Source organism: Podarcis cretensis (genome assembly GCF_951804945.1).
Source record: "Podarcis cretensis genome assembly, chromosome: 5".
Lineage (NCBI taxonomy): Eukaryota > Metazoa > Chordata > Lepidosauria > Squamata > Lacertidae > Podarcis > Podarcis cretensis.
This window is the reverse complement of record NC_137174.1, coordinates 20,185,033-20,204,999: the sequence shown is the minus strand read 5'-3', so window position 1 is coordinate 20,204,999 and position 19,967 is coordinate 20,185,033. Positions and strand designations below refer to the sequence as shown.

Sequence of the window (19,967 nt, the reverse complement as noted above, 5' to 3'; positions counted from 1 at the left end):
TCGCAAAGTGGTTTACATCAATATATCAAAACAATAAGCATCCATTTAAAATGTAATAAAACAGCAAAGGCAAACTGCAAGGGGGAAAAGTTCAATGATTTTAGGATTGTAGCTTTTAAAAGTGTAGTTTACTGGGAGGTTGGATCTTACTATTTTCTGTTAAATGTGAACCTCTATTCACCCAGACCAAATGATGCTGCCACCCTGACCAGTTAATAGTTAAACTCTTGAGTATTGCTTCATCAATGTGAAACTATTGACAGAGAACTTTGATCACCATTTTAACATCTATGATGTCATGAATAGTTCTATCTGAATTGAAATTTACATGGATTTGCTATCTAAATAGTGTGTGAAGCAATCCTAAGAGAATGATAACTTGGGAAACTGCTCTGCTTGGCTGTCCTACAATTGCATACAGTGAGGGCAGGCATATCTCTGAAGCACCAGGTGTGTATCCGTTCTCCTCAAACTACTTGCCAGCTCAAACACTGCACAGAATTTTCCCCACCGATTGATCTACATTGGATTATTCCTGTCTGATTTTGGGATGCAGGAAGAGCTGCTGATTTGTTCTATTTGTCTAGTTTTAGGAGGGTTTTAAAAACAATTAATTAATTAAAAATATTTAAGGACAAACGAGAGAGAGAGAGAGACATTACACATACTTTTGTAAACCAAGAAAATCTTTAGTAAAGATACATTAAAAAGAAACATTGAAAGACCACTTGATTGTAATAGAATCCCTGTAAACAAAACATTAAAATTACCAATGACTGACAGTTAAAAACAAGTATTTTAAAAATTTGGAATATAATTTAAATCAGCAGTAAGCTAAAAAGATATGAAAACACATTCCATTTCTACATGCCTAGATAGGCTAGCCTAAGTAAAAACACATTTAGCAGGTGCCGAATATAGTACTTTTTGTTGCTATTTTTTTTCCAGTGCTTGCCAGTTTTTGTAGGTCAATGCCAATAAAGATTTGAATAAAGGTAACTATTTTGAGAATCATTTCTGAAAATGGCCTCTCTTCATAGATGTATTTTTTTAAAAAACCAACAACAACAAATAGCTTGTCTCTACTTCAGTTTCATACTTTCCAAATTTCTCAGTTAAAAGAGGGTTTCCTATTCAGTAAGACAATAGTTACTTTAGTGTGAGTGAATATATATGTACAAGTAAACACCCACACCCACACACCCACACACAGTTTTATTCATGTCCTGTTAACATAGCATGGAAACATTCCTTTCATTCATGTTGTCTTTTGTTTCATTCATGTTGCCTTATCTAGCTATGAACTCAAGAGATGGCCCTAGACAAGTTCTGTCTCTCAACCCTAGCCCCTTGGAATGTATACCAGTTAATGATAAGGTTGGGCTTGATTGTGTCCATAAAGAAGATAATTATTTAGAGAGACAGAGTCATCTCAGGCTGATTTGGAGTTGATGGTCCAACTTCCTTGGCCTGAGCACAAATTATCTATTCAGTTAACTGTGAGAGAATTCCTCATCTGAAAATTAAGATTACAGGATTTCTTTGTATTACAGCCTTATTCCTGGCATGATGAACCATAATTGATCCTGAGATTGATCACTGCCCTTGTGTGAGTATGTTTTAACATGCAGCCTGAAAAGAAGAGGAGTTCTGAAGCATGTGGACTACCCCTACTCATTGGCAGAGTTTGCTTGGAAATGTTTTGCTTTGCTGATGGCAGTAAGCCCTTGTGACTTCCAGCAACCTGCCTAGCATATCAGTTTGTATAGAATGCTAAACCATGGCTTACTAAACTATGGTTTATTAAACCATGGTTTAGCTGCATTGTGTGTGAACCCAGCCCATAACTATGGTTTATTTACTATGGTTAAATGTTCTAGCTAGTTTAGAAATCTTAGCTAATGTTAACCATAGCTTAGTGTTACATGTGAACCTGGATACCCTCCTTAGCTATGGTTAAAGTGCCATCATCCAAAAGTTGCAATGCTGTCAATGAGCCAGAGCCAGAGCCGCACACGGAAACGCCGTTTACCTTCCCGCTGGTAAGCGGTCCCTATTTATCTACTTGCACCCGGAGGTGCTTTCGAACTGCTAGGTTGGCAGGCGCTGGGACCGAGCAGCGGGAGCGCACCCCGCCGCAGGGATTCGAACCGCCGACCTTTCGATCGGCAAGCCCTAGGCGCTGAGGCTTTAACCCACAGCTCCACCTGCGTCCCCTCCTTAGCTATGGTTAAAGTGCCATCATCCAAAAGTTGCAATGCTGTCAATGAAGTGCTGCAAAAAGATCAAACTGCTCTCAAGATACATCTGCTCTCACTGTGCTTTTAATGTTTCTATGATGCATTGAATCAAGATTTAACTGATCATCTGCCTGATGCCTCAGTTGTAACCATGGTTTATTAACGATGGTTAATGTTAATAAGGGGTTAGTGTTACGTACAACCAGGCCAATGACATGTTCTAAGATCTGATCAGTAGCTTCAGCAAGAATTTATAAAGTAGGTTGTGAAGGTTTTCCTTCTGGTGGTGTTTTTTAATTTCTAATGGTAAGATGCCTAAAAGAAAGATCTCTGGGGGTTTTTTTAAAGGTGAGTTTGAATAGTTTCTTAAATTCATTATAGATGTTATCCCAGAATTCCCCAATGACCACATATGGTAAAATAACCCCACATCTGTTTTACATCTCCAACAAATCGGTGATCCTCCTTTATACATTTTTGCTAGTTTCAAGGGGGTATGATGCCATCTATATAGCATCTTGGGACACGGGTGGCACTGTGGGTTAAACCACAGAGCCTAGGACTTGCCGATCAGAAGGTCGGCGGTTCGAATCCCCACGATGGGGTGAGCTCCCGTTGCTCAGTCCGTGCTCCTGCCAACCTAGCAGTTCGAAAGCACGTCAAAGTGCAAGTAGATAAACAGGTACCGCTCTGGTGGGAAGGTAAACAGCGTTTCCATGCGCTACTCTGGTTCACCAGAAGCGGCTTAGTCATGCTGGCCACATGACCCGAAAGCTGTATGCCGGCTCCCTCGGCCAATAAAGCGAGATGAGCACCGCAACCCCAGAGTTGGTCACAACTGGACCTAATGGTCAGGGGTCCCTTTACCCTTTACTTTATATAGCATCTTCATGGCGTTTTCCCTAGAGGAACCACATTCTAACATGCAGCACATTGTGAAGACTGGGCCTGATTTCTGAGTTCACATAATGTTTATAGATATCCATTCCACTGTACATTCTATTACCATTGCCACTGCCATTTCTAGAGTGCTGAGAGACTAGAGTGCTCCAGTTTTCTCAGGGACAACATTTTGTGTTCTTCACAATACTAACAAAGCCTTTTGACTCTTGGCAGTTTTTTGTTTTTGTTTTTTCATTAGAATGCCTTTGCTTTATTTTAATTCATGACATTTGACAATTTTGTGCAAAACAAACCAGACATTTTAACACACAAGGCATTTGCGACAGTACTGAGTAATCAGTATTTAAGCAATCTTTATTATTATCCCTTAACAACACAGTTGTGGCAGTTTGACTCCTCCCACCAATGGGAACAAAGGCTTGCTAGACAGCTGATATCAATCTAGACTCAATGTCTGGAGATCAGTGATAAGGCATCACATGTTTGCAGCTGAGGGGGTGGGTGGAGTCAGAAAGAGCTTGAAAGGGGATTTTTAACCCTTTCTGCTTTGTTTCCCCCCCACCAATCTGAATGGCTTCCCAAGCTTCTATATTCTTCACATGGCAGGGATGGCCAGAAGGTAGATGAGCTCTAGGTGATTTTAAGTAGATCAGAAAGGATTTCTGACTCCCCCATGTTTATCAATAACAGCAACAAAGTAATCCCCCTCCCCTAAATTCAGAATTGTAGGTTCTATACAGTAAAAAAATAAAATAAAATAAAACGGGAAGGGGGGAAACCAATTTGCTGCATGGTGCCTGCAACCTCCACCCTTCCTGTTGGGTAAATACTAGCTCTGAGGGGGCAACTTGGGTGAAATGGCATGGTGTTTTAAACCCATTCCTTAGCACCGCAAACAGATCTGAATCCGTAAATACCACCTGCCCTCCCCCAATGTTGTGTTTGCCATTTCTAAAATTAACAAGAAATGAGTTTATTACAGATAAACTTACAAAATTAGGTCTGGCTTGGTTCCAAGTCACTTTCTGTGTAACACAGACAAACAATTTTTAGTGTAGGAAGTAGATTTCACATAGTGCATGGAGTAAATGTATGGAGGTGTGGGCTTTGGAATTTGCATCAGGATGATATATTTGAATGACTCCCAATACATGGATTGAGTTCCCAGGCCATTAGTTGTTTATCTCTACTCAGTAAAGAAGTAAGGAGTTTTGTTTTGTTTTGTTTTTAAAAGAAGCATGGTAAGAATCAGAATGTATTACATTCTTTTTTTATTCATTTTTGCTTTTAACAATTATCATCTCACTTAAATCATAGTCATTCTACACACAGGATTCTCTGAATCCCAAGACTTCCCTCCACCTTTCCATGGTTTCCCAAGATCTTCTTTTCCAACTGCAGCATATAATATTCTCCATATTTTCTTAAAACTCAGCATTTAGCATAGTTCCCACTACATTGCAAGAGCTGTTTGGAATCCTGCCAGTGTTTTTAATTGTTTGCAGTGTTCTTTTAAGTAACTTATAAGGTTTCCCCATTCTTTATTAAATTTATTGTCCCCTTGATCTCTGATTTTCCCAGTCATTTTTGCCATTTCGGCATAGTCCATCATCTTTATCAGCCATTCTTCTTTTGTAGGTACTTTGTCCTCTTTCCATCTTTGGGCAAATGGCAGTTGTTGTAAAAGGTAAAGGTAAAGGTACCCCTGCCCGTACGGGCCAGTCTTGACAGACTCTGGGGTTGTGCGCCCATCTCACTTAAGAGGCCAGGGGCCAGCGCTGTCCGGAGACACTTCCGGGTCACGTGGCCAGCGTGACATCGCTGCTCTGGCCAGAGCCAGAGCCAGAGCCAGAGCCGCACACGGAAACGCCGTTTACTTTCCCGCTGGTAAGCGGTTCCTATTTATCTACTTGCACCCGGAGGTGCTTTCGAACTGCTAGGTTGGCAGGCGCTGGGACCGAGCAGCGGGAGCGCACCCCGCCGCAGGGAATCGAACTGCCGACCTTTCGATCGGCAAGCCCTAGGCGCTGAGGCTTTAACCCACAGCGCCACCTGCGTCGGCAGTTGTTGTAGCATACATAAATTGTCTATTCTGATCCTTAGGTATTTCTGCATCTAAAATTCTTGGTAAGAAAGCTTCAGGTTTTTTCACAAAGGTAATTTTAAACATCTTTTCCAACTCATTATAAATCATTTCCCAATATCCTTTTGTCTTCTTGCACGTCCATCGTGTGTGGTCAAATGTGCCTTCTTTCTCTTTACACTTCCAACATATATCTGTAGCTGTTCTATACATTTTTGCTAACTTGGTAGGAGTTCAGTACCAGCGATACATCACTTTCATATCATTCTCTTTCAACATACAGCATGTTGTAAATTTTAAATCTTCCCTCCATAATTTTTCCCATGATGCCAATTGTATATTATGTCTAATATCCCTTGCCCGTAAATCTACCACATTCTGATTCTTGCAGTGCATTTTAAAAGAATCTCCTTTTGAAATATGTATGATCAACAATCCCATTTCTGCATTGATTGTGAAGACCTTCACTGCTGCAAGAATTTGACTATGCACTTTGGAAAGTATGATGGTTGCATTGAAAATGAGTGCCTTTTGTCTTGCCAGCCACAGAATTTTAACAAGGCCAGCAAGCTGCTAACCAATCAGAGAATCAGGAAGCCATCTTAAAATGCCTACAAAATAGAAAAGGTTTTGTCAAGTGTCTGAAGTTCAAAAGGCAGGAGAGCTGTCTAAACTCAATCAGGACTGGCCCCATAATATTGAATGCATAGAATCTGTAAATTACAAGCTGTTCATCTGAACCATGGGGGACCACCACCAATGTCTTCCCTGAAAACCTCAGTCATCAAACTGTGATATAAGGGATCAGATGGGCTGCATCCTCCAGAAACTCCTGTAACAGCTCCTTCACCACTCTCTTCACCATGTTGCCCTAGAAGGGGATATTTGCAAGCAGATGGTGGTTGTCGTAAAGCACAACAAAAGGTGCAAGAGGAGGTTGCAACGGGCACAACAACACTTTTTCCTTTCATGCCTTTGGGCCTGCTCTCACTTAGATAAATTGCCCCCACCTCACTGAACAACCCTTTACCCGAAGGTTTATTTCCCTTTTCCCTTAAAAATTCTAGCCCCAGAGTATCCTGTGGAGGACCTTTGTGAAGGGGTAACTAGTAAGTTGGAGTCTCAGACAGGGTTTCTTTAAATAAACAATAAAGATTTATTTAAGGCAAGATAGTATATAACAGAAATGGATTCAACTTAGGTTAGTTCAGAAATAAAGTGCGATTTCCATTTAAATTTGTCCTCAGTTGTTTTTGCATTATTGGTTTGGTTCCTTGATACTTTCTTTCAGTTATCCACCGCTTTAGCAATCCTGCTCCTGAGGTACTTTAAGGTACTTTAAGTAATGGACCACAGGGTCTTTTCCTTAGAAGAATCTATCTCTGCCCTCCAGACTAGATTTGAGTCCCAAGTAGGCTGTTCCTTTCCAGCTCCTATTTCTCCTGGCTCAACCTCTGCCTCCCAGTAAAATTCTGGTCTATTCCTCCTACAGGACACCACACTCTGTCCTTCACAATACGCTCAGAGTGGAAGTTGTTTTTTCCAGAGCCAACTCTTTCTCCCATTCACTCTTTATACCTCAGCCTGTCTCCTAACTGTCTCCCTAGCTATCTCCCTCCCTCTCCAACCACAATTCAAACCCACTTCAACCAACCCTCTCATCAAACTAACTGTCTCTCCAAAGCCTCTCCTTTTAAACTCTCCCTCCTGGAACCTCGGCCAGTCAGAGGCTGCCATTCATTAACAATCTGCAGGCAGGAAAAAAGAAAGAAAGAAACACTTGTTGATCCTGTTGATCCAACCTGTTCAGAGGAGCGGATTGATCACATCAGGTCAATTACCTACTTAGTTCAATCTGTTATAAAACAAGAGTGACTACAAAACTGAAAGCCTCTCTTCTATCTGAGATGCATTGGTGACACTTTCCTATCACAGGCCTTGGGTGACAGCCCATTAACCTAAAAACACCTCTTCATGAGTAACAGGCTATATAACAGGATTGTGGACAAGAGGGAACAGACGCTGTGGCAGAGCCAGGTACCAACTTTGTTCCCGTATCTAGTTTAACATAATTATTACAGGAGCTAAGAATGTCAATACAACCTGAGGGGCTAATTCACCTGCTCATCTTCCAAAGTAATATATGCCATCATTTGCCAAGAATGACCTTCTAGCTGGTTTATGCAAAAGAATGAATGAGCACAAATCTGAAATGGCAGTATAGAAAAGCCAAAGAGGGAACATTTCAGCTTCTCAGGATGCTCTGTCACTGACCTTAAGGTGTTCATTATTGAATGAAGTGACCTCAAACCATGAGACCATTGTATTACAATGCACCAATGCTATTATTTGCAGATGGAATCAGTACAAGAGGTGCTGGGTTTATGTTTTTTTAAACCACAGTGGATGTGCTAAAAACTGGCTTACCAGTGCAAGGATGTCTGTGTTATCAACTACTGTCTTTGGTGCATCATTGCAGTTTAAAAGGTCATTATCCTCAACTGTATAATTCAGCATTTAGTTTCCCTCTGATCTCTTTTTCCAAGCTCCCCACCAATTGTGTCCCTGCAACTCAGGATAACCCTTTATGCATCCAATGAAGTGAATTATATTGTGTTTGTCATAATAAATTTGTTAATCTTTCAGGTGCTACAAGACTCTTCTGTTGGTTTTGCAGGATTGAAAAGATTCCCCCTGCACCAATTTTACAATGATTGCTTACAGATTGAAATGGTAATCTGAAAAAGCCATTGTGAAATGGGTACTAACTTTTGTGCTGGATTCTACTGCCTCAAATGAATGGCATCTCAGCCCGTGGTCTTTATCTTGCAGGTCATGATTACAACATCTTTTTGTGCTTAAATAAGAAAGAAACTCTGATCTCCCGCACCCCCTGCTTTGTGAAACACCTTGTCTGGTGAAGAGTTCTGGAGAGCTTGCCATACTTGTTTGGCATTCCTCTTGGTTTCAATAAACACATTACCCTACTGTGGATTGTGGAGTTGTTGTTTTCTAATGGGTCAGCATGCCTACTTTTGCTTTTAATTGAGCTTATTTACAATGGATAGAGTACTCTTCATCTCCAAGAGAGAAAGCAGCTTTTTTTTTTTTTAAGGGATGAGAGACATACAGAATCATTATAGACTGAGTGCATCTTCTGAAGGCAAGGATATGGTGTGTTTGTTTTTTAATTGCATGCATTAAATGCTTGTTTTTATTTCTTTAACTGCAAATGATTCTGGAAGAAGATCTGGTCAGTTGGCAGCTAAAGAACTACTTGTAGCTATTTTATTCATAGATCTCTTGTATCACATCTAATTTGTGCATGTGTGACCACCTTTCTGTATATGAGGTCTGTTTAGGAGAATGCCAGGTTTTCCAAGAAATGCCAGGTTTTCCAAGAAATGCCAGGTTTTCCAAGCATTCTGCTCCACACAGTAGCCAACCATATCACTATGCAATACCAAAAGCAGGACACAGGTCAGGTGAGAACCCTTTTGCCTTGTTCTTTCCCAGCAATTGATATGCCTCTGATAGCATATATTCATAATGATTAGTAGCCACTGATAGTCTTAGCATTCATGAATTTGCCTAATCTCTTGAGAAAGCCATCTAGGTTGGCAGCCATAATCACATCTTGAGTAATTCCAGGGCTGTGCTTACACACACACACACACACACACACACACACACACTAAGATGTGGACCCAGATCAGCCCTATCCCAACCTAGGTCACACCCAACCCAGATCTGGTCCTATATCAGGGTAGGACTAAAGGGGCAGGGCAGGGTAGGACAAATCCACTAGATTCAATTTTATCTGCCAAATCTAGCACCCAGCCCCATTAAATTCCATAGTGCAGTGTTGAGAAATATAGTGAACTGGGCAGGTGAGGTTTTATGATATGGATTTGTCATATATTCCAAGCCCAAAGCCTATATCTCAGTGAATGGAGTAAATTCAGACTCATGCAGATTATGTAGAGGTACTCAACAAAGATGTCCTCTATCCCCACTGCTGTTCGCACTTTCCACTGACCCATTATCCGAACCATTTAGATCTGAATATATAATCAAATGAACAGGGAACATAATGATATGCCAATAATGTCACATTATTTGTGAAAAGCCCTGAACAAACCATTTGGAGAGGTCTTAGGCTTTGATAGCTTTATACTCTTAGGCTCAGTTGTTTCAGGGTTTTTGCTGGGCGGCGGGCGGGGAGCATGTTGCAGCTGTTGTTGATTTGGTTGTGTATTAGTAAGTTCAGTGGGACTACTTCTAAATTAGTTGTCCTAAGAGGGTCCAATTAAGAATCTAAAATTAATTGACTTATTTTATTATGACTAAACTTGGTTAAATCAAGGCTGAACGGCACAGAAGGCAAACTGTATTGGGTACAATCTAGTTCACAGGCAACTTCATTGAAGCTTCACTGAAGGCAGTAGAGCACAAACCTTGGGAAGGGGGAAGAAGGGCAAGAAAATGAAATAAAGTGTTCCCAATATCCCCCCACAAAGTTTTTAATAGATATAAATGCCCATGTTGCAGGTTAAGGCACATACAAGTTAAACTTATATGTCTTTAAAGCTTTGGAGAGCAACACACTCATGGTAGAAAAATCAATTAAACCTTATATCCCCATCTCAAACTTCTGTTTTTTAAAAAATGGAAGACTCATGAATGGAAACCAAATTTATTAACACAGAAAAGTGTTACCAAATCTACTTATTGAAGTATGATTTCTGGTAAAATAACTTAAGGTGAAAAGAATTTTTAGGCAAACTTAATGCATGGAAGAGTTATGGGTATTTAAAGAGCTTTGATGGATATTGAAAGATTACTCTTTCAAAATATACGTTGAGCTTCTTTTTCTGATACCTGCAGGCATAACACATTGCTCACAGTCAAACTGGACTTATTTGAGTAATATAATTTTAATATTTGAAACGGAAATGAAATGAAGTGGGTGTCGATCAGGGAGAGAGAGCTTTATTGGCAGTAGTATCCCAGCTATGGAACAGCCTCCTCAGGGAGTCTATCCTGGTGCCTTCTTCTCCAAATCATCTAGTGAAGACCTTTTGGTTCACCCACATGGTTTAATTCTTTATTGAAGCTTGGGTGTTTTATACTCTCTGTGATGCCATCCATATAAGTTGCAAAAGATGTTTTTGGTTCTCTTTTATCTTTGGTTGATGATGATTGTTAATTATTATAAATCAAGACAGATCCATCTAGTCAGAAACACCTCCCTCTTAATCCCTACCATTTCATTTACTTATGTACTGCTTTTGAAATGAACCTCACAAAGTGGTTTACATCAATATATCAAAACAATAAGCATCCATTTAAAATGTAATAAAACAGCAAAGGCAAACTGCAAGGGGGAAAAGTTCAATGATTTTAGGATTGTAGCTTTTAAAAGTGTAGTTTAGTGGGAGAGAAATTTTTCTCTATCCATTTTCTCCATGCAATGCAAAATTTTATAAATTTCTGTCATGCCACCTCTTATCCAAATTTTCTCTAAACCAACAAGTCCCCAGTGCTCCGACATTTCCTCATTGATCCATCCACTTGATCACTCAGCTTGCCCTTTTCTGAATCATCTGAACTGGAGATCTGTGATAACGCATCACCTGCTTGTATGCATAGGGTGGGATGGGGGGAGCAATTAATCCCTGTCCCCCTCCCCCCCCAGTCCTAACTGCTTTCTAAATTGCTGTTTCCTTTGCATGGCAGTGGTGGGAATAAGGTGGGAAGAACGCTGGGTGTTTTGCAGTACATCACAAAGGATTGCTGACTCACCTCCCGGTGTTTATAAACACAATAACCGCAAAATAATCCCCCTTCCCCTCTACATTATCCTGCTGAGATGAAGAATACTTGAGTTAACTCGGAACGGATTTATGTGTGGAAAGCCTATTAGCTCCCATTAATTCTGATTCTCAAAACAAGTTCCTGGGCTCATAATTCCTGTATTCTAAGTGTATGACTGCATGGTTCCTGTGACTTCCAATCCCCTTATTGGGCCAATATTAGTTCTGAGTGGGCAACTTGGATGGGTATTTACACCTCTTCGCCAGTGTCACAAATAGTTCTGAATCTCCCCTCCCCTCCCCTCCCCTCCCCTCGTTTGCTGTATTCAAACCCAACAGCAGATGTCTATTACTGTTCTCCCAACATCAGCCCCAAGCAGTGACAGACCTACATTTTGGGGGTCCTGAACTTGAGCAGTTCTGGGGGCCCCTTCACAACTAGCAATCAGTTCTGGGTAACCACTGTTGTTGTCTTGATGGGGTTGTTCCCTGACAGATCACCACATTAAAAAAATAAGATTTTGATTAGAATGTCTGTTCTGGGTTGTCACATGTATCAAAGTCACTGGTGTGAATAAAAATGTTTATGCTTGTGAACTAAATTCAGGTCTGGGGCCCCTCTTGGATTTGGCGCCCAGAATCTTAAGATTCATTGGTTTCGTAGGAGATCTGCCCCTGACTGCAACTGCTCTCTGTTTAACATAGGCAAAATGCCAGGATCTAGATACTAGAACAGCTCTAGAGAGATAGATAAATGTAATACAATAGATAAAAGGCAAGATTAAAACAACTCCCAATTGAGATAAAAAAAGAGAGCTAAGACTGGAGGATAAAACCTGCAATAAGAACAAGATGCAAAGCTGAAGCTAAATCTAAATGTCTTCACCTGATACATACAAAAACATCAAAGTGATGTCTCTGTGAGTGGAAGGTGTGGGATTCATTTCCCCACACCCATCTCTCTGAATGAGGGAAAGAGTTGAGTGGTGGTGAACAGAGGGCATCATTACGCAGGAGAGACTGCTAAATAAGAGGGAGTCACTTTTTTCCAGTTGTTTTGCTAAACTGAGTCAATCCCCTCCCTCCCTCCCTGGGAGCAATCCTAAAAGTAATCATAGGAGGTTTGTTGGTTTGTTTTTTCAACTATTCTTCTGCCCGCTGATCTCGGGGTTGTCAGGAACATTATTCAGCAGCCACCAAATACCTGAACAAACAGGAATATTTTCAAATTCCTAAGGAAACGCAATAATGATAAAGACGGGGCAGCTCACTAGAGAGAGCATTCCGCAACCGGGGAACCTCTTTAAATGGGCTGAGCGTCCAGATTGAATTAAAGCAAATTAAACCAACTACAACGGCACTGTCGTCTAATTTATTTATTTGGGTTTATAAAAGATTAACATACGAGTCCTAACTTGCAGGTACCAGCTTGGAAAAGGCATTCTTAGTGCAAGGAATTCCTCTTCTAAGATGGCGGGTGCCCTTGCATATCCAATGCACCGTTTTTAAAAGAACGTAAGCTGTTTCCTAAGTCTTCAAAACTAGCGAAAAATGAGTGCAAATTTAATCATATGTTAATAAAATATAGATTGGTTACATAGCTTAGATTTCTTCGGTTGCCACCGCTCTTATGTATACCGTCTTATTCGCATTTGATGCGATTCCTGGCCGTTGCCACTGCCTCCATCCAAGGCGATGTACAAATCTCTTTAGACGAGGCAGGATGCTATGAGAGGTATTGGAATTAAGTTGTTCCAAGCTTCTGTGTCGATATGAAATAATTTATACTTGGTTCTTTTTAGAACAACAACAAAATCTTTTTAAAAAGGAGAGTACCCGTTTAAGATACGAAGTGTGTGCTAATGTGTGTGGGGGGGGGAGGTGTTGTTTGGTTGGACCTCGCAAGTGTGATTTTTGTACAATGCGGGTGTACAAAGAAAATGCGTAGCAGGGGCCCGAAATCTCTCTCCCTCTCCCCTCACCTCTCAACTCTCTTCCATTCAGATGAAGAGTCAATTGCCAAAGGGGTGTCGAGGGAGGGAGGGAGGGGTTAGACCCAGTTTGGCAAAGCAACTGATTTTTTGAAAGAGAATGTAACTCTTTCTATTGGTTGAGAAGAAAGGGTGGGGTGACTCCCTCCAATTGGTTGAGAAGTAAGGGTGGGGTCGCCCACCAGAGATAAATGCCCAGACCGAATCCCCTGCAGAATGAACGAACCTGAGGGAGTATTTTCATGATGGCAACCAACAAGGAAGGTAAGAGAAACTTTTTAAAGAAATGATTATTATGCCCTGAGCTTTCCATGTCGGGAGGAAGATCTGCAAGCGTCGCTTCTGTTTAAGCCGAGGGCTTCCTTCAGATTTGCCGCTTTGTCTTTTCCCAGGAGGAAGCCACCCCAAAGTCGGAGGAGAAAGGCGAAAAAGGACTGTTTTCAGCCCATCTCACGTCGAGCTCCTAAAAAAGTCCTTTGAAGAGAACCAGTACCCCGGATACGGGACTAGGGAGGCGCTGGCGAGGTGCATCGGAGTCGAAGAAGATCGTGTGCACGTAAGAATCGGGATGGTGGGGGCTCCCAAGACTTTGCTGAACTGCACATACTGGAACAATTTGAAACGCTCAGAATAATCCTTGCGTAGTCGCAGGCCTTAGTTCACCCTGGTGCCTCTCAGCTTATCGCGAAAGGCGCCTTGTTCAAGAGCTAAGTTCCTCTTTCTTGGTTCTTTTTTTTGGGGGGGGCTATCGTGGGTTCTGGGTTTAAATCATTTTTAAAAAATCTTCAGAGACCCAGCTTAGAAATCTAATTTCTGCAGTGGATGGGCTTAGTGCTAAAAGTACATTAAATCTGGTTTTATAGGCTGCCTTTGCAGCCTGATCCAGTTAACACTAACTCCCAAAAGGTAATGTGCAGAGGACTGCAGCCACAAGCAGCTTGCACTGGGGAGACTAAAACGAGTTAAGCTGCATTGCTTTTTCTGGCAAAAGTTGAGCAAGTACTTAGTTCTCTCCTACAGAGAAATTGGCATTTAGAAAATATATAAATATACTTCCCTGCCTAGTCCATTACCCCCAGGAAACTTGGGAGGCTGAGGCAGAAGACCCCAAACAGGGCACAACAAATGGGTAGGTCTTCTGAGTGAGCCATTTAAAATTACTATTACTAAGTTTATTGAATGTTTAAAACAATTGCCAGGCATAAAGTGTTGCCTTCCAGCACAAATGCACACAGAGATGTTAAGTCTTGTATGCAGGCATCCACTTGGCATTAACAAACGCCTGACAATTTTTTACAGATGAAGCTCACATCCACAGGTATACTTCAGTAAAGCGAGTCTTGTGGAACTGTACACTTGTGCAGCTTTTAAAGGTGGCTTTTCCTGATACTGCAGAACAAAATACAGCCAAATAGCAGTATTTAGTCATTCCAACATAGAAGCTTTATATTTAACAGTAACTGGAAATTATCAACATGGGATATATGAATGTGGAGCTGAAGAGAGTGGAAAAATGCTGCAGAGAACTAAAGAGAAAACCCAGAGGAATAAGCATAATTTATTAAATGTAATTCTCTCTGTTGGATCAAAAAGACATATTCATGGTAACAATGTCTTCTATATTGGTTCTCTCCTTTCTTCTGTTCAGATCTGGTTTCAGAACAGAAGGGCCAGAACACCAAAGACGATAGGTTCCAGGATAAGGATCGGGAACCATGCTGCAGCTCCTTATAGCCACAGCGAGAGAACCTGTCCAAGAAGCAGCCTGGACAGCAGCCCAAGAAGCAGTCCAGGAAGCAGCCAAAATATTCACTCGCAACAATCTTACCAGCCACAGAACTTTCAATATGCTGAAAGCTATGGAGGAGCAGGGTTGTGGCAGCCACCTCTCAACAACACGCAACCGGGAGAGTGTGCCCCGCAACAGCAGAGCTCCCTGGAATTGAACCCTGCTTATTACCAGGAAGCTGCTTTTTGTGGAACTGGGCTTTATGAGACTTCCCAGGCAAGCAACTGCCCAGTTCCATATTACGGTGCGGAGATGGTGAGGCAGCCTCCACCATCAGCTGGGAACTTCTTCATGGCATCAAGCACTTATACTCCCTGGTCTGCAACGGGGAATTATTCAGCTACAAGTCCTGGACAAATGCAGAATGTTGATGGAAGTGCTTCGGACTCTCAGTTTTTCTCTTTAAGTCAGGTTCCAGATTAGCATCCCAACTCCTTCCTTGCTATCCTGTACATATTTTCCAAGCTCCCTCTTGTAATGCCTTTTAATGTATGACTTGGATGTTTTGAATAAAGTTTGTTCCTTTAATAGCTTGTCTGGAGTCTTCTTTTAACTTTCCATTTACTGAAACATTCACTTTCCTGTGTGCAAGCTTAATTTTCCCATAGAAAAAAGTCAGTTGTGCGGTACATGTGGTTCTAGAGATAAAAGGTCAGAGATAGAGATAATGGCGGAATATTCCTGAGACACATATTAATAAGTTAGGTTTTCATTAATGAGTCTTCCATTTTTTAAAAAACAGAAGTTTGGGATGGGGATATAAGCTTTAATTGATTTTCCTACCATGAGTGTGTTAAGTTGCTCTCCAAAGACATATAGGTTTAATTTATAAATGCCCATGTTGCAGGCTAAGGCACATACATCTATCAAAAACTTTGTGGGGGGATATTTTGAACACTTTATTTCATTTTCTTGCTCTTAACCCCCCCCCCCCCCCGTTTTGTGCTCTACTGCCTTCAATGAAGCTTTATAGGTACCACTGTATATGCCTGAGGGAAGGTAGCCGTGTCCTGTGGTGGCGCCTGGGGAGCGGCTACGAGATAACTCCTCCTCCTCCTTGGTCTCCCCGCACCTCTCCCTCCCCCGCCCCCCATCTCCTCTTCGCTCCCTGTTAACACAATGACCCCTCCACCCCACCCTTTCATTTCTTCATCCTTCTGCTCTCCTGTGGTCCCTCCAGGCTCAGCGCGGGGGGGGGTGGGGGCTGGCTGGCTGGGCTGGGCTGCCCTAAATCCGCCTCTGCTTGGGAGCTGGATCTTTCTCACTTCCACTTCTTCTCCACTCCAAATCTGCCTCTACAGCAGCCTCGGGGCAAAGAGGAGGCGCCACTGGTCTCTTCCCGCCTTTCTTCCCCATTTGATCTTGATCCCCAACAATCTCCATTCTTCCCTGGGGGGGGGGGGGAACAGTTTTGGGACTCGTCTCAGGTGACCAAATGTCTTGGGCCGGCCCTGCTGACCCCCCTCCAGGAGAAAGTCTGGCCAAGGGGGCTGGGACGTCAGCTCAGGCAAATGCAACCCAGGGAGGGTTTCACCCGGAAGCCTGTGCCCCCCTTTTCATCTTTGCCTCCTTTTCTGAACCTGCCCCTGGGAATTCGGCTGGTGTTTCTCTCCCTCCTCCATAAGGAAAGCCCTGAGGGCCCTGAGCACTAGCATTCCCTGGGCGGTTGCCAAATGCTGAGGGGTGAGCACTCTGCACATGCCTGGCAGTAAACCACCTACCAGCTCCTCTTAGATTTCCTTAGGTGAGAGAAAGGGTTTCTAGAGTGATAGCCCAGTAGGTGCCTCCAGAACTCATTGGAGGAAGAGTAAATGGTGACCACCACAGCACTGTCGAAAACGAGGACACAGATAGCATTCAATGGCTCTGTGCTAATTTAAGGTAATATTAATTTGTGTGTTTGGAAGTATGGTTGATTCCCCCCACACCTCAATTTTAATATTTTATCTGTTAGTAAACCACTTTGCAGGTGTGTTGTTTTTTTTTACAATCACGTTGTGTATACATTTAATGAAATAAATAAACAAATGGGCAAAAGCAACTTTAAAAAAATTACTCTAATTCAAACAGAAATATAATACATCTCACCGTATTTAGGTGACGTGAATGCCTGCCTAGGCTGCTGTCCAAATGCTGACTGTTGCTGGGCATTTGTTTGAAAACTGCAGCTAGAGTATAAAGCCCTTCCAAGAATGCTGTGTCTGCTATGTCTCTGTTCCAGCACTCTTTTGTTTAATCAAATTTCCACTATACTTTTCTTCAACAAGGCTACACTTTCTGAAAAACAACCAATTCACAATGGGCTTCAGATACCACAAAGTTACTGTCTAACAACCTGCAGATAAACACACTCGCACACGTTAATTAATTAATTACAGATCGTTCCAAAGAGTACCCACATTGAAGTATGATTTCTGGTAAAATAACTTAAGGTGAAAAGAATTTTTAGGCAAACTTAATGCATGGAAGAGTTGTGGGTATTTAAAGAGCTTTGATGGTTATTGAAAGATTACTCTTTCAAAATATACGTTGAGCTTCTGAAGGAAATGTCAAGACACAACTCCACTTTTTCTTATACCTGCAGGCATAACACATTGCTCACAGTCAAACTGGACTTATTTGAGTAATATAATTTTATAATTTATTATAATGCCACCTCTTATTCAACTTTTCTCTAAACCAAAAAGTCCCCAATGCTCCAACGTTTCCTCATTCTTCCATCCACATGATCACTCTGCTTGCCCTTTTCTGAATTATCTGAACTGGAGATCTGTGATAACGCATCACGTGCTTCGGGTGGGATGGGGGAAGCAATTAATCCCTTTCTCCCTCCAGTCCTAATTGCTTTCTAAATTGCTGTTTCCTTTGCATGGCAGTGGTGGGAATAAGGTGGGAAGAACGCTGTGTGTTTTGCAGTACATCACAAAGGATTGCTGACTCACCTCCCCGTGTTTATAAACACAATAACCGCAAAATAATCCCCCTTCCCCTCTACATTATACTGCTCAGATGAAGAATACTTGAGTTAACCGGGAACGGATTTACGTGTGGAAAGCCTGTGAGCTCCCATTAATTCTCATTCTCCAAACAAGTTCCTGGGCTCATAATTCTTGCATTCTAAGTGTATGGCTTTTGTAGTAAGCTCTTTATTGCTGGATCCTAGGTTCTAGTTAAAGGGGGGGAAGCATATCTTTTGCTGCATGGTGCCTGTGACTTCCAATCCCCTTATCGGGCAAATATTAGTTCTGAGTGGGCAACGTAGATGGGTAAAATAGCATGGTATTTACACCTCTTCCCCAGCACCACAAATAGTTCTGAATCTCTACTCCCCTCCCCTCTCCTCTTTGCTGTTTTCAAACCCAACAACAGATGACTATTACAGTTCTCTCAACATCAGTCCCAAGCAGTGACAGACCTACATTTTGGGGGCCCTGAACTTGAGCTGTGCTGGGGGGCCCTTCACAGCTAGCAATCAGTTCTGGGTAACCACTGTCTTCTTCAAAAGATCACCACATTTAAAAAATCAGATTTTGATTAGAATTTCTGTTCTGGGCTGTCTCACGTGTCAAAGACACTGGTGTGAATAAAAATGTTTATGCTTGTGAACTAAATCCCTCTGAGATTAGGTGCCCAGAATCCTAAAATTCATTGGTTTCCTAGGAGATCTGCCCCTGACTCCAAGCTGCTCTCTGTATAATATAGGCAAAATACTGGAATCTAGATGCTAGAACAGGTCTGGAGAGAGAGATAAATGTAATACAATAGATAAAAGGCAAGATTAAAACAACACCCAGTTGAGATCAAAAAGCTAAGCTTGGAGGATAAAACCTGCAATAAAAACAACTACTGTAGCTGTAAGTAGATCTAAATGTCTCCACCTGACACATACAAAAACATCAAAGTGATGCCAGGCAAGCCTCTCTGGGAGTGGAAGGTGCAGGATTTATTTCCCCAAATCCATTTCTCTGAATGAGGGAAAGAGTTGAGTGGTGGACAAGTCTGTCGCAGCTCAGAGGTTGAGGGTGAGGTTGCTCTGCCCAAAATCCCTAATAGAAAACACCCCTCGAGTTACAGCAAAGGTCAGCGTATTGAAACTGCCCCCTTAGGCGTCCTCCCAGTGTTAATTCAACACGTATTTCCGAGCAGAAACTTGACCTCCTGGTCCGTGTGTTTCAGCAGACATGAAGTTTAAATGTTCATTAAAAAAACCACCATCACAGCGCTAATCTCAAATTGGCATGGCTACTGTTCATATTACGAAGTTACTTTGGGGTACATTCTGCTTTGAAATTTGTCAAATTACAATTTATGTGATGAAACATTGTGATATTTGAATCTTGGAGGAGAAAGGGACATAATGTATAAATGAACTAGTAATAGGTTGAAACGCAACTATGTATTCAACTTTGTTTGCTTGTTTTCCTTTTTTCGTCCTCCTACAAATAAAACCTATTCAATGTTCTGCGTTGCTATGTTCTTATGGTTTTTATTTACGGAATTCATACGCTGCCCTTCGGAGCCCAGATCGGCAAACAGAAAAAGTACACACTTTAGAAACAAAAACAAAGCAAAAACATTTCGAACATTAAAAAAATAACAATTGCAAACACCTAAAAGCAATTTCAGTTAGGAAGAATCCTAAAAGTAATTATAGGAGGTTTGTTGGTTTGTTTTTTCAACTATTCTTCTGCCCGCTGATCTCGGGGTTGTCAGGAACATTATTCTGCAGCCACCAAATGCCTGAACAAACAGGAATATTTTCAAATTCCTAAGGAAACGCAATAATGATGAAGACGGGGCAGCTCACTAGAGAGAGCATTCGGCAACCGGGGAACCTCTTTAAATGGGCTGACCGTCCAGATTGAATTAAAGCAAATTAAACCAACTACAACGGCACTGTCGTCTTATTTATTTATTTGGGTTTATAAAAGATTAACATACGAATCCTAACTTGCAGAGACCAGCTTGGAAAAGGCATTCTTAGCGCAAGGAATTCCTCTTCTAAGATGGCGGGTGCCCTTGCATATCCAATGCACCGTTTTTAAAAGAACGTAAGCTGTTTCCTAAGTCTTCAAAACCAGCGAAAAATGAGTGCAAATTTAATCATATGTTAATAAAATATAGCTTGCTTACATAGCTTAGATT

At 41.7% G+C, this 19,967-nt stretch overlaps 2 protein-coding genes across 2 annotated transcripts in view; both read left to right on the top strand.

The window, feature by feature from the left end:
- LOC307216582 (uncharacterized protein) overlaps window positions 1-19,967 on the top strand; it is a 115,995-nt gene that overhangs the window by 11,425 nt on the left and 84,603 nt on the right. The gene's annotated exons all lie outside the window — the stretch shown is intronic.
- On the top strand, window positions 13,279-15,350 carry LOC307217406 (uncharacterized protein; the record flags this gene model as incomplete). Its single annotated transcript, XM_079978560.1, has 3 exons — window positions 13,279-13,297; window positions 13,339-13,589; window positions 14,682-15,350. The coding sequence occupies 3 exons, from the start codon at window positions 13,279-13,281 to the stop codon at window positions 15,243-15,245; spliced, it is 834 nt and encodes a 277-aa protein (XP_079834686.1). The 3' UTR covers window positions 15,246-15,350.